At 42.0% G+C, this 27,472-nt stretch overlaps 1 protein-coding gene across 2 annotated transcripts in view; it reads right to left on the bottom strand.

The window, feature by feature from the left end:
- KLHL2 (kelch like family member 2) overlaps positions 1 to 27,472 on the bottom strand; it is a 240,173-nt gene that overhangs the window by 38,263 nt on the left and 174,438 nt on the right. For both annotated transcript variants that reach the window (XM_030191582.1, XM_030191581.1), the window contains exons 6-9: positions 17,528 to 17,637; positions 14,812 to 14,928; positions 13,525 to 13,674; positions 546 to 663 (exon numbers count right to left, since the gene is read on the bottom strand). In XM_030191582.1, the coding sequence (XP_030047442.1) occupies positions 546 to 663; positions 13,525 to 13,674; positions 14,812 to 14,928; positions 17,528 to 17,637 (495 nt within the window). The remainder of the gene's footprint in view (positions 1 to 545; positions 664 to 13,524; positions 13,675 to 14,811; positions 14,929 to 17,527; positions 17,638 to 27,472) is intronic.

Consider the following 27,472-nt stretch of genomic DNA (forward strand, 5'->3'; position numbering starts at 1 on the left):
TTCACCCTCGTCCTTGAAATAAATGTTAAAACTATATTTTCAAATGTATCTGAACAATGGGGTCAATATTCAAAGTGATTTAACCAGCCAGAAATGGCTCCTAGTCAGTTAAATCACTGTGTGTGGGGGCTATCCACTGAAAATCAGCGGCACTTAACTGGTTAGTACCACTGACTGCTAAATTGAGAACTGGCTATTTTATGGGCTGTCCAAAGGTGGCGTCAACACTTATGTGGTTAACCGCCTATACTAAGCAGCCAAACGGACTGTGTTTTGTGCAGTCCAATCTTTATATGGTGTCGCTTAGGCAGTTAGGTGCTGAATAACGCACTGTAACCACGTAAGAGATAACCAGCCGTATAAACCCGGATATTTGATGCCAGTGCCTGAACATGGCCCAGCATCAAATTTCTGGGAATAACGCTGGCGGCAGCTAAAAACAAACGCTCACTGCCAGCGGCTGAACATTTACCCCAATATTTTCAAATGTGATGCCATTATCACAAGCCATCACAATTACTAAAAATATAGAAAGTTTAGTATACCTGCCCTACATCTCCTAGAAGGCAATTCAGCTACCTGGTACCATCGTTCTTCTTTAAAATCGTAACATTCCACGCTACGGATAGCTTTAGGTGCTTGGCCGCCAACAACTACCATTACCTAGGAAAGAGAAATTTAGTTACATATGTACAAAAGTCATGCCATACTGGGACAGACCGAAGGTCCATTAAGTCCAGTATCCTGTTTCCAACAGTGGCCAATCCAGGTCACAAGTATCTGGCAAGATCCCAAAACACTACATTTTATGTTGCTTATCCCAGAAACAAGCAGTGGATTTTGCCAAGTCCATTTTAATAATGGCTTATGGACTTTACCTTTCATAAATTTTTGACATGGTTTTCATTGTGTCTATGAGAAAGAAATATACCAGGACTACTGGAACATTCAAAACATATGAAAGTACATAATCACGCATTCTGAAGCAATCAAACAGTATTAACATTCTGTTAAAAATAAATTCAAAATGAAGAAGTACCAATGGATCCAATGTTAGATTCTTGCTGGGACAAGCGAAAGAAATTTCTAATATCTAAAGTACTTGATCAAAGCAAAACAGCTAGATCAAAACGGCTTACCCCAAACAGGTATTCTCTGAAGTCAATATTTCACCAATCACACATGCAAGTCACATGATTGTGTCTGGCACCAAATGGCAAGAGCTTTCTGAAAAGGACAAGACTACATCACTGCTAATATTTAGTGCAGTGACCCTATAGTTCCCCAAAGTTCTGAAAGATGCATAAGGTATTCAAAGCAGTTTTTGAGGGAGCACAAAAGAAGGGATCTAGAGGTTTGACTCACACCAATCAGCGAACCTCAAAACTTTTAGACTTTCTGGTGGATTTACTTATTTCAATATTGCATCCGTGTGTACTTAGGGATGCTCAATCTCAGCTTTCTATGTAAGGTAAAAAGTCATTTTTTTTTAATGTACTTGAATTTTAGGAAACCTTTATTCTTACTTTTACATTTTGTTTTTCAAATAATAGAATTAGTTTATAACTTGGTTGCCTGTTGCTTTCATATTCTGTATGGACTTCCTTTCCGACTTTATATTGTTTTAATTTTGTATACTGTTTTGTTTCGTTGCTACAAATAAGATGGTATAGAAAATACTAATAAAGCAGAAACAATCCATATAGGCCAGAAAATTTGAGACAACTCAGAGAAATTATGTGATCAAATTACATGCCTCTCAACACAAAAATCCACAAGTGTCATAAACCAGATTTTGGGCTGGAGGAATTCTCCCTGGCTCTTCATAATCAAAGTTAAGGAAACTCCAGTCTAGAAAGCTCTGGAACAGATCCCTAAAGATGCAGAAATTTAATCAGGCTCAGCCAAAATAGAGTTGGAAGGATCATGGTTCCTTCATTTTTCTGAATTTTAATAGTTTTGGCCACCAAACATATGGGGGAGGGGAATATACCTGTCCCACTAATGAAGGAAGTCAACATTTGAAACTAGATTACCTTCTGATCTCCTCCTGGAGCATAAGACTGGCATTTTCCTGTTTGGAGGTCTACCATAGTTATGCTCTTCTCAAAAATATCCTGCCACACACTGATTCAGGGACCCCTTAGAAGGGTCTGAGTAGTAACCAAGTCAGTCTACCATGATAATGTCTGTTCTTGCCAGGTACATGACTTCTAGGGTTATCATGCTAAATAGACGACTACCACACCTTGATAGTTTCCAAATATATGAGCATGGCTTGGACATACATGAATTTTTACACCCGCTGAGCTCCTCTAATATGAAGATGTGCAGTGGATATTATGTGAACCATGTAAGCCATAAAAGCCCAGCATTCTGCACATGGACCAAGCTGTCTATTAACAGTGAATTACACCTTCCACTAAGTTCACTACATTGCAAGCCCTATTGGGGAAGAGAAACCAATAGATTCACTTTTGAGTAGCAGAATTCCTGATAACTCCAATCTATGATGTCAAGCTTGGATCTGGATTCGGTATACTTGATGATGAACCCCAAGGGACTGCAGCACCTGGATGGTGCTCTGTGTTGATTTGTTCACATCTACCTGAGTTTATGCTCTTGATCCAAGTAGGAACACAAAAAGCATTAGCTGAGATGAAATGCTGGGATGTTTACAGGGTTCTAGGTCAGTTCCCACCTGGACAGTTCACAACCACCAATTCACAACTGGAAAATTCCCACCTAGGATAATTCCCACTGAATAAATTCCCACCACACCAGGGAGGACAATCCCACCCATAACCCCAAAAATACAAAACACACTAGGCCAAGTAATCTCCCTTCCTTATCTCTTCCAGATCATTTGTGGGCCAGTACCCCCTCACCCCCCATCCCCACACAACATTATCTTCTACACATCCATTTCCCCTTCTGGATATGCAGTTCATATTGGGGGAGGGGAATGCCCCCTACCCCCCCCCCAAAAAAAATAAAAAATTGGGTTTCAACCTAATTCATGTTTAATCTGGGATCTAAATGTCATAAATAAATAAATAAATAGATAGATAAATACAAACTGCAAAACTGCAGTTAATGTGGGTGGGTGGGTAGGACAATGCCCCTTCATACCCCCCAAATTAGGTTTTAACCTAATTCAGCCTATTACATGTCCTGTGTGCCTGCTCTAACCTCCTTGTTCCAGATGCCGTAAAAAAAAAAAAACACCAGGACTTATGGGACTCAAAACAAGAAAGCTATGGTCAGTATTAAAAAAAAGGATAGGGAGAGTGGGAAATGAGTGTGTGTGTGTGGCGGGGGGGGGGGGGGGGGGGGGAGGGGAGTCCTTGGTGGGAACTGTCCCTCTTAAGTGGGAATTATCCCAGAATTGTCCTAGGTGGGAATTGGTGGGTGGGAACTCGCCTGATATTTTTACAGGACAGTTTGTGAGACCAATGTTAGGTCAAAAAGCAATATACACTACTGAAGATGCAGTTTCCCTAGTACAAAACTGATAACCCAGTTCAAAAAGTATATAACACGAGAACATAAGCACTGCCATACTGTAACAGATCGAATGTCCATCAAGCCTAGTATTATGTTACCTACAGTGGCCAATCCAGGTCACAAGTTCATGGCAAGATCCCAGAACAGTAAACCATATTTTTTGCTACTTATCCTAGAAATAAGCAGTGGATTTTCCCAAGTCCATCTTAATAATGACTTATGGACTTTTCTTTTAGGAAACTATTCACACCTTTTTTTAAACCCTGCTAAGCTAACTGCTTTTTAGCACATTCTCTGGCAACAAATTCCCAGTTTATTTACACGTTGAATGAAAAAATATTTTATCCGATTTGTTTTACATTTACTACTTTGTAGCTTCATTGCGTGCCCCCTAGTCCTAGTATTTCTGGAAAGAGTAAACAAGTGATTCACGTCTACCTGTTCCATTCCACTCATTATTTTATAAGCCTCTTTCATATCTCCCCTCAGCCGTCTTTTCTCCAAGCTGAAGAGCCCCAGCTGCTTTAGTCTTTTCTCATAGGGAAGTCATCCCATCCCCTTTATTATTTTTGTCGCCCTTCTCTGTACCTTTATGTTCAAAGCTCTTAGGTCTAAGATAGAAACTTACAATAGTCGAGTTGGAGAAACTTACTGACTTCATGGTAAACCTGGAGGACGTAATGGGGCAGTTCAGCAAACTGAAGAGTAGCAAATCTCCTGGACCGGATGGTATTCATCCTAGAGTACTGATAGAACTGAAAAATGAGCTTGCGGGGCTACTGCTAGAGATATGCAACTTATCCTTAAAATCGAGCGTGGTACCGGAAGATTGGAGGGTGGCCAATGTAACGCCCATTTTTTAAAAAGGCTCCAGGGGAGATCCGGGAAATTATAGACCGGTGAGTCTGACGTCAGTGCTGGGGAAAATGGTAGAGGCTATTATTCAAAACAAAATTACAGAGCACATCCGAGGACATGGATTACTGAGACCGATTCAGCACAGCTTTTGTGTGGGGAAATCTTGCCTGACCAATTTACTTCAATTCTTTGAAGGAGTAAACAAACATGTGAACAAAGGGGAACTGGTTGATATTGTGTATCTGGATTTCCAAAAGGCGTTTGACAAGGTACCTCATGAAAGGCTACAGAGGAAATTGGAGGGTCATGGGATAGGAGGAAATGTCCTATTGTGGATTAAAAACTGGTTGAAGGATAGGAAACAGAGAGTGGGGTTAAATGGGCAGTATTCACAATGGAGAAGGGTAGTTAGTGGGGTTCCTCAGGGGTCTGTGCTAGGACCGCTGCTTTTTAATATATTTATAAATGATTTAGAGATGGGAGTAACTAGCGAGGTAATTAAATTTGCTGATGACACAAAGTTATTCAAAGTTGTTAAATCGCGACAGGATTGTGAAAAATTACAAGAGGACTTTACGAGACTGGGAGACTGGGCGGCTAAATGGCAGATGACGTTTAATGTGAGCAAGTGCAAGGTGATGCACGTGGGAAAAAAGAACCCGAATTATAGCCACGTCATGCAAGGTTCCACGTTAGGAGTTAAGGACCAAGAAAGGGATCTGGGTGTCGTCATCGATAATACACTGAAACCTTCTGCTCAGGGTGCTGCTGCAGCTAGGAAAGCGAATAGAATGTTGGGTATTAGGAAAGGTATGGAAAACAGGTGTGAAGATGTTATAATGCCGTTGTATCGCTCCATGGTGCGACCGCACCTTGAGTATTGTGTTCAATTCTGGTCGCCGCATCTCAAGAAAGATATAGTAGAATTGGAAAAGGTGCAGAGAAGGGCGACTAAAATGATAGCGGGGATGGGACAACTTCCCTATGAAGAAAGATTAAGGCGGCTAGGACTATTCAGCTTGGAGAAGAGACGGCTGAGGGGAGACTTGATAGAGGTATATAAAATAATGAGTGGAGTGGAACAGGTGGATGTGAAGCGTCTGTTCACGCTTTCCAAAAATACTAGGACTAGGGAGCATGCGATGAAACTACAGTGTAGTAAATTTAAAACAAATCGGAGAAAATTTTTCTTCACCCAACGTGTAATTAAACTCTGGAATTCGTTGCCGGAGAAAGTGGTGAAGGGGGTTAGCTTAGCAGAGTTTAAAAAGGAGTTGGACGGTTTCTTAAAGGACAAGTCCATAAACCGCTACTAAATGGACTTGGGAAAAATCCACAATTCCAGGAATAACATGTATAGAATGTTTGTACGTTTGGGAAGCTTGCCAGGTGCCCTTGGCCTGGATTGGACGCTGTCGTGGACAGGATGCTGGGCTCGATGGACCCTTGGTCTTTTCCCAGTATGGCATTACTTATGTACTTATGTAATATGATAAGAGATAAGGATAAAAGACCCATCAATTCACAAAACTAAAACTGGTAATTAACTTCCCTATTTTTAATTCAGACAAACAGTCCGGGGAAAAAACACACTCTTTACAATGCTCCATGATATCTAAAAAGGAGAAATTAGGTCTTACCTGATAATTTTCTTTCCATTAGTCCTTTCCACTATTCCAGAACCTGTGGGATAGTTGTGTCCATCAACCAGCAGGTGGAGATAGAGATCTGAAAAGTGATCTGAGGCACATCTCTACTGGCATCCAGTTCAGATCCTCAGTATTCACATAAACAAGCAGTAAGGAGAAACTCAGAATAAACACAACAACCTTAAACCAGTCGCTAACCTAACACTAACCACAGAAGCAAACATATGTGGATTCCTCTCTCTGCACAACTTGTAGAGAACAAGAGATCTGCAGGAAGCACCATGCAAGGTGAGTCTTTATCTGACCCATTACTTCATGTTGAATAAATATTTCGGAAATCTTGGGTGGGCCTCTGGAATAGTAGGAAGGACTAATGGAAAGAGAATTATTATGTAAGACCTAATTTCTCCTTCTATGACATAGCTCCTCATTATTCCAGAACTTGTGGGATGGTCAAAAGCAATCCCTAGAATGGGTGGGATCCTGGCACCACCATCCTGAGGAGAAAAGCCCCAAAACTGACTTCCGAGCGCACCACATCATCCACTTCATCTCCTTGCAAATATCTGCCAGAGACAGTAAGGTAGTCTCCACCCAGTACATCATTGTACGCCTCATAGAATGAGTCAGCAAGGCCTGAGCAGCCAGCTTCTCTGCAAGCAAATAAGGTGATGTGATAGTCTCCATCTATCTAGCAATTGTGAGGTTGGAAGGCATGAGGTCAAGCCTCTGCTTCAAAAAAGTACAGTCTGTCTGATTTGTGAAACTCATTTGTGACTTCTAGGTATCTACAGAGAACTCTATGCACATCAAAAAGCTTCAAGGAAGAAAACTAAGCTTCTTTGTCCTCTGAAAAAGGATGGAAGCTCCACAGACTGGTTGAGATGAAATGCTGATACCACGTTTGGAAGAAAGGAGGGAACCATGCACAGGGAGACCCTCACCTCCGAAAAGCGAGGAAAGGGATCCTGACAAGATTGCCTGAATCTACGAAACCCTACATGCTGATGCAACAGCCACCAAGGACATTGTCTTTAGCATAAGATTTTTCAAGGAGGGAAGCATTATGGATCCAAGACGGCGCCACAGAAGCAGGACATAACTGTCTCTCTGTGTCTGCCTTGTTTCGCCTCATCGGAGAACTCACCAGCCCATTTGTATTACGGGCAAGAGAAGGGGGGAAGTCCAGGAGTTTCCCTCAACTCCTGAAACTACTCCAGCCCTGAAACAGATGATGCTTGATGGATATGGAGTTGGCATCGGTGTCTAGAGTAGACAGGGGGACCCAGTGTACTAAAAATGCTGGCTCCTCCTACATCCCAATGGCTTGATTTTGTGCGTTTTGCACTTGGACATTTTTTTTTTTACTTTATCCCTTTGTGCAATCACCCCCCCCCCCCCCCCCCCCCCCCCCCCCACAGCCAGGAGATAACATTTGCTGTGGTTAGTCCTGCTTCCAGCGCCCAAGTAGCGGAAAGTTCAGTTGTGCAGGGAAGGCACTTAGCTTCAACAGCTGGCATTATTTCTGGCTGCCAGATGCCAGACATATTTTTCCTGCAAAAGTTGCAAGTACTCTCTCTCAGGTTATGAATCCTGCTACTCCTGTTTGTCTACCGTGGTGGTTTTTTAAACCGGTCGTTGTGACTTTGGAATCACTATGAGACTTGGTATATGATATGCACTTCTCTTGACAAACTCTGTCTTTGAAAAGTATTATCTGAGGCTGTCTTGCTCCAGGCACAAGGTTCTGTCCAGCAGTCCTCAAAGTTAGATTTACTAGAGACAAAAATTCAATCCTTGGAATTGTTCAGATCAGCTGCAGTTAAAGATAAGAACTTTGTGAATTTCATTCTTCAGATATTCCATACGACAACATACAGACATAACGAGACAGCTTAACTTTCCTAGGTCTCCTTTGATTGCGCCAGTGGATATGGTTAAAAGAAATACCTTATGAAGGTCCTAGGAATGCCAAATGATTCATTGCCCCCTATAACCTGAGCCCATTATGTATGGGGATCGGGAAATCCTGCTAGTGAGACCTTGCAAGGCCAAGTGGAGGACCAATATGAATTTGATATACTTTCTTGAGTCCCCCTTAGAAGTTATTACTCAGAGAACTACATTGGTGGCTTCTTTTGCTTTGGAACTAGACTGCAATGCAGTTTTGAAACTTTCCTTAAAACATTTAGAAACGCTGTTTTGGGGATCTAAAGTACATGTTTTTCCAGATTGGTCAAAAGAGACACAGAAGAGATGCAAGGCTTTCCTGGTTTTTGCCTAGGGTACAAGCTTTGGGTGCTAGTTTTGTGCTTAAATTTCCTTGTTTATGTTTTATAATTTTTCAAAGTAAACAATATCAATTTTTTGATCCCAAACAGTTGGAAGAATTTTTATTGGTGAAAGAGGAAGTAAATGTCACTGTATAGTCCTATATGCACGCAGTAGGGACAGGCTGGGGAGGGTCTTTCGGGTGACTATATGTCATTGATGTTTTCTTTTTCTTAAGGTTATTATTTTTCCTATTCCTTGGATTTATTTGCTCTTTTCTTGTGGTCGAAGGATGTAATGTTAATTGATGTACATTATTTTTTCCTATTTCTTTGTATTGTAATTTCCTATTTCTTGCTTACCTCGCTGTGTTGAGACATATTACTGAAAACTTTAATAAATAATTTTTTTTAAAAAAGGTGGCTTTTCAGAGCGGTTCAAAAGGAGGCTTCTGAAGAGCCTGAAAGAATAAATTAAGGTTCTACTCTAGACATGGTGTACGAAAGGGGACTGCAAGCGGCCCACTCCCCACAAGAATAGAATATTCAGGTAAGCCACAAGAGAAGTCTTCTTTAGTCGGCCCCTGAAACAGGCCAAAGACACAACCTGAACTTTTAGAGAACACAACACCCATCCTTTCTGAAGACCTGCTTGAAGAAACAGGATGAGCATGATTTCAGAAGAGAAAGGAGGTAGTCCGCGCTCAAAACACCAGCCCTCAAACATTCTCCACATCCTCACATACGCCACGGTTGTAGAGTGTTTCAGAGTCTGAAGCAAGGTAGCAATGACCGAATCAGAATAACCAGGCCCTTTCAATGGCCAAGCAATAAGATCAAATGGACACAGCTCCTCCATGAACACCAGATCTTGCTTCAATAGGCCATGTACCTGCAGAAGACGGAGAGAAGTCCCATCTATGAGTCAAATCAGGTCCATGTACCACGGTATCCGTGGCCAATCCAGGGCTATGAAAATTATTGGACCTAGGTGCAATGCGATCCTTTCAACATGTGGCCTACCACAGGCCAAGGAGGAAAGACAAACAGTGGATGTGTCTCCGGCCAGGGCTCCAAGGAGTGCTTGCTGAGAAAGTCTGCCTCCACATTCAAGGACCCTGCGATATGAGCTACCGCCCAATTCATGAGGGAGGTCACCTCCACCACTATCGGACAACTGCGGGTCCTGCCTTGCCTGTTGATATAAGCCACCGCCAAGAAGTCACGTAAGGCATTCTGCACTGCCATGCTCCTCAGTGACAGTCAGCCCCAACAAAATGGCACATGTCACTTTCCATCAAACTGAACCGGCCCTGTTGGAGAGCCCAAAGTCATTGGCGTACTCGGATGCTGTGCCAAATCTGAAGATGTGCTGCCACCAACTGTTTCCTCTGTGTCCCATGGGATTCCCGGTTTGCACATACTGCAACGCCCGACACTGGAGTCGCCATTCACCCCGTCTATCACAAGCACAGAACGTCTCCCAAGCAGTGAGTCAAGATCCCTCCCCTGTACCACGTACAACTTGCAGACTTCCAAGTTGTACAAAATTAAATTTAGTCGGACTTACCACTGCCAGCTGCTTCCCTCTCCCCAAGCGCACAGTCTCCACAAGTTTTAACATGGATGAGAAATGCTCAGGACTGATCCTCTGTCCCATGCCTTCCAGCAAACTCCTTTCCTTTTTTTTTTTCTCAGGAAACAGGGGTGAGGTGAAGGGAGAGAAGTAGTAAATTTGTGGGGCACCAGAGACAAGGGGATCTGAAAACCTCCAGATATGACTCTGCAGACTCAAGCCACCCGCAAAGCTCAATCGGGACCAGTTGACCAACTGTTTTTTTGATACTTAGAGCACCTGATTTTTTCAACAGTGGTTTTCCACTGTTGTTTTTATAGTTTACCACAAAAGCCTGTGATAGTTAGCCCTATTGGGGTTTCATATAAAAAGTCTACGACTCTCCCCGGGATGTTGAGGCTTGTTTGTTTAATTATTTCAATCTTGATTGTAGTGCTTTTTTCTTAGTTTTCAGAGCAAATTTTGAGTGGATTATTTTATTGGATATTTTGCTCTTCCATTGTGATTTCTGCTTATACACATTTAATAATATCCAGAATTTCCTGACGGACATTAGTGAAGGTTAAATAGTGATAACATCAGCATAAATAAAAATACGGAACCCCAAACTGGATAGCTTAATTCCTAGTTGGGACATCAATAGATTGAACAGGACTGGGGACATTGGTTGCTGCAAATAAAACAAATTGAGGGGAACAACAGGGGCACTGTAGGGCTTTTGTTCTTTGTATAAACTCTAGAAGTATGTGTTTGTTCATTACCAAGTGTGATCCAGCCGTGTGACTCAGTTACTTCTATTTAGAGAACAATTGCAGACCAAATTGCTCATCCACTCCTTCCACAATAACCAATGACAGGAACTGATCATAACAATTTTAATGGTATCTGTTCATTGAGGGGGTGATTTGGCAAGCTGTGAACATGCATAAGTTAGAACAATTTTCAAAGTGAAATTATGTTTGTAAATTTGTTTTCAAAATTACCCCAGAAAATCTACTCACATACAATTGCACCTACAATTTGGTTTAAGTAGTCTTGTCATGAAAATGTACATGCACATTTTTTATAAAGAAAAAAAAAAAAGTACATAAAACCCAGATCTTGTAGTTTGCTTCCCTCTTGAACGGGTGTAAAAGAGCATGCTTAAAGGGTTTATGTTCACTTTTATCTGTATATGGGAAGGGCAATTTTATAAAAATAAATTTGTGGGTATAGCACTTCTTTTTACCTATGGAAATGCCTTTTCAAATCACCTTCTGAGGGAGCAGACATATACAAATGATAATACATGACAGATGAGCAATAGGTATTCCATTTCCCTAACCTGGATTCAACTATGCATCTGCACCCTGGTCGACATTTCAAGCACCATGGTTCAATATACTGTTTGAGGGTCCAATTCACGTTTGTGGCTGCTCCCTGCACCTCTCCCCAATCCCCATGACCACAAATATGGTGCTAACCCATCCATCTACCTGATTCCTGTTACCTGAGCTCCAAAGAATAAAATAACCTTCCTCTCCCATGGTACTTACTGGGGCTCTCTGGGAGGCAAGGGAGGCCCTTAGTCGCTGCTGCCCCGGCACCTCCTACTTCCAATATGGCTGATCTGCCCCTACCTTTCATATGTATTTTAACTTGAATGACGTATGAGCTAAGCTTTGCTTCATGGACTTAAGAGCCACATCTAGGTGCATGTACACTTTACAAACAGAGCAAAGAGATATTACAGTCTTACACAGAGGCAATACTGTAATGCCATTCTTGATCAGTATATCTCATGCTGCATATATAGGCTTTATGGTGACACCTCCAGAAAAGAAGGTTCTAACTAGTATTATGACCAACAATTCAAAGATATCAAGGTTTCTAAGCAAACTGCATGCTTCTATATACAGTGGGGGAAATAAGTATTTGATCCCTTGCTGATTTTGTAAGTTTGCCCACTGACAAAGACATGAGCAGCCCATAATTGAAGGGTAGGTTATTGGTAACAGTGAGAGATAGCACATCACAAATTAAATCCGGAAAATCACATTGTGGAAAGTATATGAATTTATTTGCATTCTGCAGAGGGAAATAAGTATTTAATCCCTCTGGCAAACAAGACCTAATACTTGGTGGCAAAACCCTTGTTGGCAAGCACAGCGGTCAGACGTCTTCTGTAGTTGATGATGAGGTTTGCACACATGTCAGGAGGAATTTTGGTCCACTCCTCTTTGCAGATCATCTCTAAATCATTAAGAGTTCTGGGCTGTCGCTTGGCAACTCGCAGCTTCAGCTCCCTCCATAAGTTTTCAATGGGATTAAGGTCTGGTGACTGGCTAGGCCACTCCATGACCCTAATGTGCTTCTTCCTGAGCCACTCCTTTGTTGCCTTGGCTGTATGTTTTGGGTCATTGTCGTGCTGGAAGACCCAGCCACGACCCATTTTTAAGGCCCTGGCGGAGGGAAGGAGGTTGTCACTCAGAATTGTACGGTACATGGCCCCATCCATTCTCCCATTGATGCGGTGAAGTAGTCCTGTGCCCTTAGCAGAGAAACACCCCCAAAACATAACATTTCCACCTCCATGCTTGACAGTGGGGACGGTGTTCTTTGGGTCATAGGCAGCATTTCTCTTCCTCCAAACACGGCGAGTTGAGTTCATGCCAAAGAGCTCAATTTTTGTCTCATCTGACCACAGCACCTTCTCCCAATCACTCTCGGCATCATCCAGGTGTTCACTGGCAAACTTCAGACGGGCCGTCACATGTGCCTTCCGGAGCAGGGGGACCTTGCGGGCACTGCAGGATTGCAATCCGTTATGTCGTAATGTGTTACCGATGGTTTTCGTGGTGACAGTGGTCCCAGCTGCCTTGAGATCATTGACAAGTTCCCCCCTTGTAGTTGTAGGCTGATTTCTAACCTTCCTCATGATCAAGGATACCCCACGAGGTGAGATTTTGCGTGGAGCCCCAGATCTTTGTCGATTGACAGTCATTTTGTACTTCTTCCATTTTCTTACTATGGCACCAACAGTTGTCTCCTTCTCGCCCAGCGTCTTACTGATGGTTTTGTAGCCCATTCCAGCCTTGTGCAGGTGTATGATCTTGTCCCTGACATCCTTAGACAGCTCCTTGCTCTTGGCCATTTTGTAGAGGTTAGAGTCTGACTGATTCACTGAGTCTGTGGACAGGTGTCTTTCATACAGGTGACCATTGCCGACAGCTGTCTGTCATGCAGGTAACGAGTTGATTTGGAGCATCTACCTGGTCTGTAGGGGCCAGATCTCTTACTGGTTGGTGGGGGATCAAATACTTATTTCCCTCTGCAGAATGCAAATAAATTCATATACTTTCCACAATGTGATTTTCCGGATTTAATTTGTGATGTGCTATCTCTCACTGTTACCAATAACCTACCCTTCAATTATGGGCTGCTCATGTCTTTGTCAGTGGGCAAACTTACAAAATCAGCAAGGGATCAAATACTTATTTCCCCCACTGTATGTGAAAAAAGAAAAGTTTGATGTAATTAGAGTCCATCTGTTGCTGTGTTAAGGATCTAGCAGGGATGGATGTAACAGTCAGTTTTACAGCGAGAGAAAAAAGTCTTTCTATTCAGCTTACCCTGTGAACGTATTAAGAAAGGGTGACTGCACACCTGAAAAAATGGCTCTTACTTTTGGAAGGCTTACAGGTGTTCTTTGTCTAGTTCGTATGCTTTTCATTAATGTCCTTTGTTCATTCGTTAGCAAGTGATACTTCATCGCTTCAATGAGATAATCTTTGCAGGCACTGCTGTTTTTAACCAGTGTCTCTTCCTCTACCCTCTGTATATAAATAAAATTTAAGAAAGAAAAGTCTTACACACTGTACTTGCAATGTATATTAACAGAAATAATTAAATGTAATGTGCACTATCTGGGCTGAGTTTAAAAAAGCTGAACATTCTGCCTCTGGACAGGGCTAAGAAGTGCAGCTAAAGGTCCCAACCTTTAGGAACACACATATTTTTCTCAAAATCTATTTTCAACTATATAACATAAAGATAAATGTAAAATCACATTCTTTTTCCCTTTCTCGCTCTGTATATAAACCCCCACCCCTTGCAGAGCAGAATGTCAGAATACTACTACTACTAATAGGATTTAGTTCACACTTTTTCATTAATAGCTTAAGGTGAATTACATTCAGGTACAGTAGATATTTCCCTATTACTTGAGGGCTTACAATTTAAGGGCCTCTTATCTAGCACTGCTAATAGTTCCTGCGCAGCAATACTGACTGAGACTATTCAGTGTGAATGGGCTTTGTCGGTATTAACGCACCGGGAGCTGCAAGTTTGTGCCTGAGACAATGGAAGGTTAAGTGGCTTTGTCCAAGGTCATAAGTAATATCGGTGGGATTTAAAATCTGGCTTTGCTGATTCTCAAGAAGTACTTTCACCAGCTCTAATGCCTGGAGAGAGATCTTTAATGAGACTTATACTTAGTACTGCATTAAAACCAGGCAGCAACACCACTGAAATGTCAGCTTTGGACAGGAAACTTGAATGCAGTCTCCGCATAACAGCACGCAGTACTGTATCTTGAACTAAGGGGCTAGCTCACAAAATCACACTAATTCTCAAAAAAAAAAAAAAATTACACCAGAAGCTACAAACAGCCACTCAACCCCTGACTGTGCTGAACTAGGCCCAAAGGACACCAGTAGCCAGATCAAACCAGAGTTGCACAGAGATGTCCCTCCACCTGCTAGATAGAGAGAATACTAAGGTTTACTTGGCTGCACAGGTCCACATATAGCAAACCTCGGAGGTTCTCTCTATCTCCACCTGATGGTAGAGGGACACAACCCACAAGTCTCTGGACTGATCTGTGGGACGCTATGGAAATTTCTTTTAATTACAGAGAACATTGATGTTTTCTGAGGCTAGAGACACAGTGTATACCCTTTGTTTTGATTACCTGAACTAAATATTCTCTTGAGAGTAAAGGCAATCGCACGTGTTCCATCAGATGGGCCATATGTTCCTGTCGCACATCTGTGTCATGGTTTACCCAAGCAATCACAGCTTCAAATACCTTCAAAAAGAAAAAGCATTACTGTTACATTCATTCAATAGTTATTTACTCTAGTCAAAAAAACAAACAAAAAAATTATTTAAACAAAAGAACCTAACAGAAATGCAACCAGACAGGTTAAAGCAGTAGGTCTAACAGATAAATTCAATAATTCAGCTGAAAGATAAATTGATTAAAATTTAGTCTGAAGAGACTAGATAAATATTCTTCCCCTCCCCATCAATTTCCAATATGGTATGTAAAAGAAACAAGTACATGCGGCTCTATTTTGCAATTTGCAAATAAAAAGATTAAACTAGAATTTTGTTTAGCCCACTCTGTCTATAATTCTAGGTGGATACGAGAACATACATGATAAAACAAAAACACAAAAAAATAAAATCAAACAAAATCAAAAAACAAAGACACTTTTGCTATGATCAGAATATTCATCTGCAATAATCAATGCAGCGAAGGGATTGCTAAAGCAATTAAACTAGCATCCATCCTGTAATAATTTAGTTCAAAAATAACAGCAGAATTGCTAAACATATAATAAACCGTTGAGCCACATTAACAATTTTTAATAAAAAAAAAAGTACATCCCATTTCCTAAAAAAAACAGTATTAGTGATCTTGCAATTCCAAAGGCAGAGTATTCTACAACAGAGAACCAACCACATAAAAAATAGAGGTGCTATATTTCTGAAGTCTGATTTGATGAAAAGAAGGCACATCTAACAGAGGCTTATCAGATGAACTGAGTTTTCTTGCAGGATGTAAAATGACAGCAATAGATAATGGCGCCTCATTGTTTAATGCTTTGTGAATCAATGTGAGAACTTCAAACTGAATATGCTACTTTACTGGTAAGCAATGCAGCCTAATAAGTATTGGAGAGATATAGTCAAAATGCGACAGTAGCTAGCACATAAATAATAGATGCATGCACATATGTTCTATTGTGTGCAGCTGACATTTATTATGTTTTTCTAATATTTCCTAAAGAAACGAATAGGCAGTTGCTTTTTTTTCTGAAAAGGTGAAATGCTTGAGGCAAGATTAAACAGCACCAACAGATTGAATTGTCTTTTAATAAACATTTGGCTTGGCTTGTTTGGGGTGAGCAGTAACTTGAGCTACTCTTTTTATGGCCTCTTCTCACTTTATTAATATTTCAGTGTTGCATTTCAGTTCCTTTTGTGTCATTTTCGCATGTGTCCATTTTATTCCTTGTTTGTCTTTTTGTCTTGTTCTTTGCTCTCCTCACTTAGCAGAGGTTTTCAACCCAGTCCTCGGGATTTCCTGAGCATGTGTTACAAATTTTCTTGTTACTGCAGTTGCTGTCTGAGTAATTGGTGTTGCAGGTTTCCTATACATGCTTGGAGTGCTTTTCTCAGGGTTGTGCAGTAATTTTCTATTTGGATCAGATGCACCAACAATGCAAAATGAAAAAGTTATTAGGGATGACTACTGAGTGTACTCTTTCATAGAATTTGTAGACCAGATGAACATAAGAACATAAGCACTGCCATACTGGGACAGACCGAAGGTCCATCAAGCCCAGTATCCTGTTTCCAACAGTGGACAATCCAAGTCACAAGTACCTGGCAAGATCCCAGAACAGTAGGACAGATTTTATACTGTTCATCCTAGAATATGAAGTGGATTTTCCTAAGTCCATCTTAATAATGGCTTATGAACTTTTATAAAATTATCTAAACCTTTTTTTAAACCCTGCTAAGCTAATTGCTTTTACCATAATCTCTGGCAACAAATACCAGAGTTTAATTACTCGTTGAGTGAAGAAATGTTTTCTCCAATTCATTCTAAATGTACTACTACTACTTAGTAGCTTCTTTGTGTGCCCCCTAGTCCTAGTATTTTTGGAAAGAGTAAACAAGTAATTGACATCTACCTGTTCCACTCCACTCAGTATTTTATATACTTCTATCATATCTCCCTCTCAGCTGTCTCTTCTCCAAGCTGAAGAGCCCTAGCTGCTTTAGCCTTTCCTCATAGGGAAGTCACCCCATCCCCTTTATCATTTTTGCTGCCCTTCTCTACACCTTTTCTAATTTCACTATATCTTTTTTGAGATGCGGTATCCTTTTCCTGGGCGGTGTCTCCTAATGCGGAACCTTGCATCACGTAACTATGGTTTGGGTTTCTCTTTCCCACATGCATCACTTTGCACTTGCTCACTTTAAAAAAGTCATCTGCCACAGATGCAAAACAAAATAAAGCTATTAGGGGATGACATTTGTGTGCACCCTTTTCAAAAGAAATACCCGTGACCAACTCCACTTGGCCCCACTAATCTTCCCTAAAGATGTGGTATCAATGACACACTAAAGGAGTCTTTTACAAAGGCGTGCTAACATTTTTAGTGTACGCTAAATGCTAGAAATGTCTATAGGAATGTATTGGCGTCTCTAGCATTTAGCATACACTTTTAGCATGCGCTAAAAACTTTAGCGCGCCTTTGTAAAAGGGGCCCTAAATCAGGACGTTATTGCAGGTAGAGAAATACACACATACAGGGTGATAAAATATATTTCTCCTCCTTTGGAAAGAAGGATAAAACAGCAAACAAAAAATACAATTGAGCGTGTCTTACCTTTTCTTCTGAGGCAATTTTGAGTTTGTCACTAGCTATTAAGCTGCACACTTGCTCCATTCCAAGGTTGAGGAATTCTTCACCAGGTACAATGTCAGAGAAATGTTGTTCTGTTCACAATGACAAAAAAACATTATACTTACAACAAAATTACTGCAAAAAGTGAAAAGCTTTCAGTAATCTTCAGGTATACCCACTGACCTCTAATATCAGACTGTATAAAGGACAGATAATTTGCACAATATATAAAAAGCAAAATATTTTATTTTTTTTAATTTCTTATATACCACCTGAAAGCTAAGTATGTATTTTTCTGTTCTTGTCCTTGGAGGGCTGATCTAAGTTTGTAACCTGCGGCAATAGAGGATTAAGTAACTTACCCAAGATTACAAGAAGCCACAATGGTATTTGACCCGAACTGCAATGGGATTTAAATTGGGCCCCCCCTGGTTCTCAGCCCTCTGCATTTTTAGGATACTTCTTCATTCCTCCTCATTACTCTAAAATCCTAATGACCCCTCACCTGTACTATATTGTCCATTTCTGATTATTGGCACAGTTATTTGTCCTGAGGCAACGAAAAATAATACAGACTAGAGTTTCTCAATCTGGGGTACACATGTCACAAGAAGGGGCCACACTGGCAAAAGTCCTGCTGCACTTACATGTGGTACAGAAGTTAAATGGGGAAGGGGGGAGGCAGAAGGCACCTGCAGGTGGAGCCATTTCATGCCGTTTCTGTCTCCATCCTTGTGCTATGTGCTTCATAGCTGACAGCCAGCCTACAGCTGCTTGCCCACTGCTCCAAACCTGCGGCCACCACTGTATTTTGGCCCCCAGAAGGTCTCAAAGGTCGAAAGATTGAAAAACATTTGCCATATGCCTCCACTCTCACTTTGAAAAAAAGGATTCTTTAATGAACACTGAGGGTATGAGAGACAAGCTCAAATGCACCCACACAGTGGAAAGTTTCACAAGAGCTATTGTAAAATTGATCAAACATCTTTTTCCTAATTTGTAAATTTTCAGAATATGACCTTTTACACTATTCTTCAGCACATTGCATTGATTTTATATAAATGAATTTGCACACCACCTAGAATACTAGACAATATGGATGATGTTTTTAAAACAAAACAAAGAATGAATACCACCTTTTACTTTACCCAAAGATATCACAACCATGTTTTCTGGGCATAGGGAAACATCCTGATAGGGTATTTTTGCACCAGTCAGTACATATTTAAAACATTTATAGGCTGCCTATTTCTAGGCAGCTTACAGTAAAACATATATAAACTATTAAAAAAAGCCCATTTCAAAAAGGAAGGAAACGGGCACTAGCAAGGCCATCCCCCACCCTCCCTTGCTGTTCCAGACTCTGCCTCCCATCTGCGACCCAGTCGACCCCCCTTCTCGGCAAAAACCGTCCCCTGCCGCCATCCAGTACCTGTGCTGACAGCAGGGGACCACAACCCCCGTCAGCCGAAGTCCTGTGCTGGCCTTCGCGGCATTGCTTCTTCAATGATTTTGTGTTCAAGTTCCTCTGTGTGCGTCTGACGTCAGACGCACGAGGAGGAACTTGAACCAGAGATCACTGAAGAAGCAACGCCGCGAAGGCCAGCAAAGGACTTCGGCTGATGGGGGTTGGGGTCCCCCGTCAGCACAGGTACTGGACGGCGGCGGGGGACGGTTTTCGCCGAGAAGGGGGGGGGGTTGACAGTGTCGCGGAAGGAGGGTTCAGTGGGCCGTAACACAGGGGAGGAGTAGGGAAACACGCTCCGCGTTTCCCTACTCCTCCCCTTGCTTTGGTATCAGCTGTCACTGACGTCAGTGCGTGCCTGCCTAGCAGACCACCTCCGAGGGAGGCACGGTCCCAGGCACATTCAAACATTGGAGATGAGATTTATTATATAGGACAGTAAAATAAAAAAAAATTACAAACTCCACTACAGAATCACACAAATGCAGTAAAATTAAGGAATCAGGAGAAAAATCCTTGAACAAATGAGTTTTTAACCGTTTCTTAAACACAGATAAATCTGTGGTACTTCGTAACCTCCCAGGCAATTTATTTTATTGATTTATTTATTGCACTTGTATCCCACATTTTCCCACCTATTTGCAGGCTCAATGTGGCTTACAGAGTTTTGTTATGACATTGTCATTCCAGGATATCAGATACAATTAGTAATGAACAGAGATTAAGTATGGAAAGAAAAAGAAAAGTGATAGGCGGGTAAGAATAGAAGGTGGATTTTCATAGCTGGGTGGGTTGTTGAGGTAGTTTAGTAAGGCACAGTTTACAGTATTCTGTAAACTGTCAGAGTAATTGTTGGCTCCACCTGTGCCCTACCCATGAACCTCCCCCCTGTGAATGCCCCTCTTATAGTTATACGCTATGCCAGTTGAACACATATTTAGAGAATCGCAATTAGGCACAATGCTGCCATTTATGTGGGAAGTAAACTTATCTGCAAGGATGGCAGTATTCTACAGATGTATAAATATAAGTGACATGTTATAGAATGAGGGGGATATAGTTTATGTATTAGAGCACATTTTGCATACCTCAAAGTTAATTGCTTCTTTTTCTCTTTACTTCAGGGGTTCTTAACCCATATCTCATGACATACCCACAATGGACATGAATAAGAGAAATGTGCATAAGAGGAAGGTAGTACATACAAATTAATCTCATGCATATACATTTTGAACACTTTAGAAACCAGACAGGCTGGGTGCATCAGAGGACCGGGTTGAGAATCCTTGCTCTATCCCATAACAAGCTAATTATATCAATTCCAGGATGTAAAAACGGGTGTTCAAATTCAACTTGTGAATGATTCAGATGGTGAAAAAGCAAACGGTCTTCAAGATCTTTTCAAAATATTGTAGAAATATAAAATATCATTCAGTGCCACATAATAAGTTCTTCTAACTTTATTTACATTTTAGAAACAATGATTTCTGGGAAAAAAAATCACCATTAAAGAAATGTCAATTTTTAAAGAGTAGGTCAAATTAGTATAGTGAGAGTTCAACATGGCTAGCTCATGTTGATGAAAAAATTAATTTTGTCCACTCAAAACCAGCTACATGAATGATACACTTTATAAACAGCACTAAATATAACAAGGTCAATGGGAGCCAAAAAGATGAGCCACTGTCCCTTCTTTTGTACAGTGTAGAAGGATGGTAGGTTTGCTCCAGTGGAGTGCAATAACCATCACTGTCCACTGGATAACTACAGCTGTTTTCAAATAGTATTCAATAATTCAAATATCTTATCTCTCCCCCTTCCCACCCAGGGGCGTAGCTACGGGTGGGCCCAGGCCCACCCAGTTTTACAGCAGCTGAGCAGCCACAGCCTAGTTTCTGCCATCGTGTCAGCGGCCTGCTCAGCTACCTCCCACCTGCTTCTTTTTGACAGTCTCAGCAGTCGGCACTCACTGGCAACTCTTCTAACTTTGCCCTCCTCAGCGCTGCCTGCATTGCCATCCCACGCCGCCACCGCCGCACCTCATATAATCTCGCGCTAAAGTCTCACGGACGCTTTGTTATTCATGTATATTAAGCAACCGCAGCTCAGCTGCACTGCCTGCTCCCCCCCACCCCCGGCCCCGAAGTGCACATGACACAATGGTGCCACGACGCACGCAGTGCCAAATGGGAAAGGCTGCCGGCCTGGCTGTGTCACGGGTGTGGCTCCTTAGTTCACACTGTGTGCTCCTGCCTGTGCCTGGTGCCCTCACCTGCCCTGCCAACCAGGTCTATGATTTTCATTCGGTTCTCTTCTTGTAGAGTCAATCGATCACAGCCACAGCAGCAGCAGTAGTAGTAGCACTCCCCCATGGCCCCACAACACAGCTACAAGAGACAGGTAATAAACATATATATATATTTTTTTATTTTTTTAACTTGTCATGTAGTAATTGTACTCAAAATGCTGGCTGGTAGTGAGCTTCTGGGCGGGGTAAGCACTTCACTGCCTAGGGCAAAAGAGATATATTTAATGATTAAAATATACCTTTTTTTGCCCTAGGCAGTGAAGCATCCACCCCCAAACCATAAGTTCACCACTAGCCACCATTTTGATTACTTTTGTAATCAAAATGATGGCCCTGGTGGTGGGCTTCTGGGTGGGGGGTGTACACTTCACTGCCTATAGCAAAAAAAAAGGGTATATTTTAATCATTAAATATATCTCTTTTGCCCTAGGCAATGAGGAGCTCATCCCCACCCAGAAATTCACCAACAATAATTTTTTAATAGTGCCCATGTTAATTAAAATAATTTGTCTATTTCTCTCATTTTGGTGGGTTTTTAGGTGGAGATGGTCTCTGCAGTGCCTACGTTAAAATAAAATAAAAAAAAAAGTGTAGGTGGTTTTCTTTGGGTAGACCAGTGCGAAGGTGGGGTCTGCATTGCCCAGGACATTTTTAAAAAAAGTCTTATATTTAATGCCATGGGATGTGGGTGGTTAGGGAGTAGGACAGGGCTGACGCTAGGCCTAAGGGAGGGGTGGGGTGGTGGGATAGGGTTGATGCTTAGCTATGGGATGGATGGTGGGGAAGGGAAGGATTGATTCTGACCTACAGGGAAGGATGGGTGTGGGTAAAGTAGAGAAGGGAAGGGTTGGTGCTGAGCTATGGGGATGGATAGGGAGTAGGGAAGGGAAAAGCTGATGCCAGGCTGCTGTGATGGATGGAGGGGAGTGGTAGGGAAGGGAAGATCTTTATGTTTTAAAATTGTGTGTGTTGAATTGTGACCTGCTTAGAATTGCTGAGACAGTGTGGCATAGAAATTTAGAAAAATCAATAAATTTCTAATTTTTGGTCCTTTATTCTGTAATTGATGAGGGTTGGTCTGTGGTCTGCTTGTGACCGAGCAGGTGAAAGTTTCTGCCGGTATGTGGTTTGTATGGGATACCAATGATGAAAAATTGTGGTAGCAAGCCGACATTTTGCTTGCTTGAAAGACACCACTTCAGATGGTTCCCTAACACTTATTTCAAAAGTTTATATTGTAGGCATCTATATTTATTTAAGGTGGCAGGTGTTTCTCTAGCGCCCACCCAATCCAACCTTTTGGCCCACCCAAAAATTGCCTTCTGGCTATGCCACTGTTCACACCCATCATATAGATTAAGGTATCTGTACTGTTAAAATGAGAAATGCTATTCTGTAAATTGTGCTAATTGGAAAAAAATCAATAAAAATAAAAGAGGAAAAAATACACAATATTCAATAATTCAACAGTGCTTGTTGCACATTTTGTTCACACTAAATGGAGAAGAATGAAGTCCATCTTAATCGTGGAGTAAATTCTCCCTTGGAGAGATGGATTCACTCTTGGATAGTTATTCAGAGAGTAATTATTGCTGTATTGCTGCGATAAATTTTGTGGGGATTGAGTCCCAGAAGGGGAAGGGACTGGGGTTTATGTTTTGAATTAAATGTTTGTATGTTTTACAGTATATAATGCACATCCAAAAGAAATAACTAAATTAATGTGCTGTTCTATTTTAATCAGAAAAAAATATCAATAAAGTAAATACATTTTTTTAAGTGTATGTCAATGGCGTCTTGTAATTAGTTCTGGAACAAAATTCAAAAATGAACAAATTAATTCTGGAATGGCTCTGCAATATGAAATGAAAGAAAAAAGACCAAAGATGTCTTGTAACCTTGCCTATTTGAAAGGAAACAGTAATATTAATGAAGGTAGTTAAACCTTCCAGAAAGCCATGGTAACAGCAGATGAAGACCAAATTGGCCCATGCAGGCTGCCCAGTAAAGTCTTTAGGACTGTAACTGCTTCTCTGTACAGATTTTACCTCCCAAAAGGGCCTTCATTTAGGATTTTATTTTATTTATTTATTTTTGTTACATTTGTACCCTGCGCTTTCCCACTCATGGCAGGCTCAATGCGGCTTACATGGGGCAATGGAGGGTTAAATGACTTGCCCAGAGTCACAAGGAGCTGCCTGTGCCGGGAATCGAACTCAGTTCCTCAGGACCAAAGTCCACCACCCTAACCACTAGGCCACTCCTCCTCTGTTCCTGCATACAAATTGCCCCACCATGCCTTTCTCTGGGGTTGTAACTACCATTCCATGCAGGTTTTCCCTCACCCCATACCCTGTTTACAACTACAAAGTCATTTATTTGCTATTTTGAGTGAAGAAAAGAGAATGACACGGGGACAAAGTTTGTCTCCGTCCCCACCCTATCCCCGCAGGTTCTGTCTCCGTCCCCGTGGCTCTGTCCTCATCTGCAGAAGCCTCGAACACTTATGATTTTATATTTAAATCTTTTTATTAAAATATAAAAAGGAATAATATCCTGTGCAACTGTTGTGTATAAATTACAAATAGAGAACAACAACAACGAGCAGCTATAATAACCCTCCTTCCCACCACCACCCTCTAACCCTTCCAACCCCAACAATAGGTGATTTCTACTACACCAAGGAATCCTAATTTACACTGTTAAGATGTCCAGGGGTATAAAATACAACCCGTTCTATATGCCCTAGAGGGGAAAAATATGTTTTTTAAATCTGTGAACAAACAAGAAATCAACAATCTCAGGATTCAATCTAGCTCTCCTGTCTTAAACAGTCCTTCCTGGAATAGAAGTTGTCTTCTTAGAAGATGTGCTGGTAGCAGGATGTACAGGATCCCAAAAGCAAATTTTGCTAGTTGTGGCCAGTATGTTTGCTTGTTTTTCCAAAAAATCAAAATATCTTTGTAGGCATCACTTAAACATAAATAACAGTCCAGTTCATTAACACTACTACTACTATTTAACATTTCTAAAGCGCTACCAGGGTTGCGCAGCACTGTACAATTAACAAAGAAGGACAGTCCCTGCTCAAAGTAGCTTACAATCTAAAGGACAAAAAGTGCAGTCAATCAAGATTGAAGCAGCCTAGATTTCCTGGATAGAGGTACAATGGTGAGGTGCCGAAAGCAACATTGAAGAGGTGGGCTTTGAGCAAGGATTTGAAGATGGGTAGGGAAGGGGCTTGGCTTATGGGCTCATGGAGTTTATTCCAAGCATAGGGTGAGGCGAGGCAGAATGAGTGGAGCCTGGAGTTGGCGGTGGTGGAGAAGGGTACTGAGAGGAGGGATTTGTCCTGTGAGCGGAGGTTACGGGTAGGAGTGTATGGGGAGATGAGGGTAGAGAGGTAGTGAGGGGCTGCAGATTGAGTGCATTTGTAGGTTAGTAGGAGAAGCTTGAACTGTATGCGGTACCTGATCGGAAGCCAGTGAAGTGACTTGAGGAGAGGGGTGATATGAGCATATCGGTCTAGGTGGAAGATAAGATGCGCAGCAGAGTTCTGAATGGATTGATGGGGGGATAGATGGTTAAGTGGGAGGCCAGTGAGGAGTAGGTTGCAGTAGTCAAGGCGAGAGGTAATGAGAGAGTGGATGAGAGTTCGGGTGGTGTGCTGAGAGAGGAAAGGGCGAATTTTGCTGATGTTATAGAGAAAGAAGCGACAGGTCTTGGCTGTCTGCTGGATATGGGCAGAGAAGGAGAGGTAGGAGTTAAAGATGACTTCGAGGTTGCGGGCAGATGAGACAGGGAGAATGAGGGTGTTATCGACTGAAATAGAAAGTGGAGGGAGAGGAGAAGTGGGTTTGGGTGGAAAGACAATGAGCTCGGTCTTGGCCATGTTCAGTTTCAGGTGGCGGTTGTCGGATAAGCAATGTCGGATAAGCAGGCCGATACTTTGGCCTGGGTTTCCGCAGTGATGTCTGGTGTGGAGAGATAAAGCTGGGTGTCGTCAGCATAAAGATGATTAACAGGCTTCAAAGTAGAAAATTACACGGTGACAAAGTTTGTCCCCTGTCTCCGTACCTGTGGGCTCTGTCCCCATCCCCGCGAGCTCTGTCCCCATCCCCATGGTTACTGCGGTTCCCCATCCCCGTGTCATTTGATAGCGCCAAACCCCTCTGAGAAAAACTGCACTGGTTTCCAATCAAAGAACCTATCACCTTCAAAATCTGCACCCTGGTCCACAAAATTATCTACAGCCAAGTCCCAGGATACATGACAAATCTCATAGACCTACCAATCAGAAACAACCAGATCATCTGGAACATATCTAAACCTCCACTATCCAAACTGCAAAGGACTCAAATACAAAGCAACCTACGCATTCAGCTTCTCCTACATAAGCACACAACTATGGAACGTATTGCCAAAAGATGTGAAAACGACCTACGACCACCTAAACTTCAGGAAATCACTAAAAACCTACCTATTCAAAAAGGCATACCCCACTGACCCAACATAAATACCTACACTCTGCAACACAGCAAAACCAAAGCTCATAATGGACACTATATAACCTTTCCTCTCCTCAACCCTCACTATACTTGAAATACATGTACCTTTATTCGACCACAATATCACCTTTGTATTTGTTTCTCTACCGGACTTGGCGAATGCCTTTATGGTACTATGTAAGCCACATTGAGCCTGCAAATAGTAACATAGTAACATAGTAAATGACGGCAGAAAAAAGACCTGCACGGTCCATCCAGTCTGCCCAACAAGATAAACTCACATGTGCTACTTTTTGTGTATACCTTACCTTGATTTGTACCTGTCCTTTTCCGGACATATAAGTCTGCCCAGCACTATCCCCGCCTCCCAACCACCAGCCCCGCCTCCCACCACCAGTTCTGGCACAGACCGTATAAGTCTGCCCAGCACTATCCCCGCCTCCCAACCACCAGTCCCGCCTCACACCACCGGCTCTGGCACAGACCGTATAAGTCTGTCCAGCACCATCTCCGCCTCCCGCCATCGGCTCTGCCACCCAATCTCGGCTAAGCTCATTAGGATCCATTCCTTAGGTGGGAAAATGTGGGATACAAATGTAACAAATAAATAAATTCTGTAGTGAAGAACTCAATGCTTGGTTTCCATCCCCTTTCTTGCTAGGTATCCTCAGTATTTACACCACTCTTTTTAAAATGTGTTTTCTGTTTTTGTGACCACTACCTTCTCCGGGACAGCATGCCAGGCATCCACCACTCTCAGTGAAAAAGCATTTCCTGACCTTGCTCCTAAGTCGATCACCTAATTCTACTGCTTCCTTTCCCTCAGTGATTTTGCAAATCCTATGTAGTCATCCTCACATTTTTAAACCAGCTACACTAGGATGTTGCACTATTGATTCCCATCACACAGCCATCAAATTGACAAATGTATATATTTAGATTTTGCTCACACCTTTTCAGCAGTAGCTCAAGGTGAGTTACATTCTGGTACACTGGGTATTTCCCTGTCCCTCGAGGGCTCACAATTTAAGAGGGTCTTTTACTAAGCTGCGGTAGCGTTTTTAGTTTGCGGTAGAAATCAGCTGCCGGTAAACACCGAGGCGCCCATTATATTCCTATGGTAATCTCAGCATTTACAGCAAACTGATTTCTAGCACAGGCTAAAAATGCTACTGTGGCTTAGTAAAAGACTCCCTAAGTTTGTACCAGAGGCAATGGAGGATTAAGTGACTTGCCCAAGATCACAAGGAGCAGTAGTGGGATTTGAACCTGCAACCTCTGGATGTCAAGACCAGTGCTCTAACCAGCAGGCCATACCTCCATCCACACAAATGGACGGCATGACTACATCACTGCAGGTCACAGCTATCAGCCAACCCTCTGCTAACTGCTCTGGAACTATACCAACAACTATATAAAACCAACCTAAGACAGCAAAATCATCTGGGAACGGAACGGAGAAACTGCTCAAGCATCTTTATAATGGCTTGGGAAATTGCTGAAAGCAAAGAAAAATGCTGCATGGATCTCTCTAAGACCACTATCAAGATGTATAAGCAGATATTCTGTCTTAATCAGTAAAACACAAATGACCTTGCTGCAGGGGAAGCAGCAATCAAGGGGCCATAAGCACGGTGGAGAGAAAC

This window comes from Microcaecilia unicolor, chromosome 2, assembly GCF_901765095.1.
Source record: "Microcaecilia unicolor chromosome 2, aMicUni1.1, whole genome shotgun sequence".
NCBI classification, from domain to species: domain Eukaryota; kingdom Metazoa; phylum Chordata; class Amphibia; order Gymnophiona; family Siphonopidae; genus Microcaecilia; species Microcaecilia unicolor.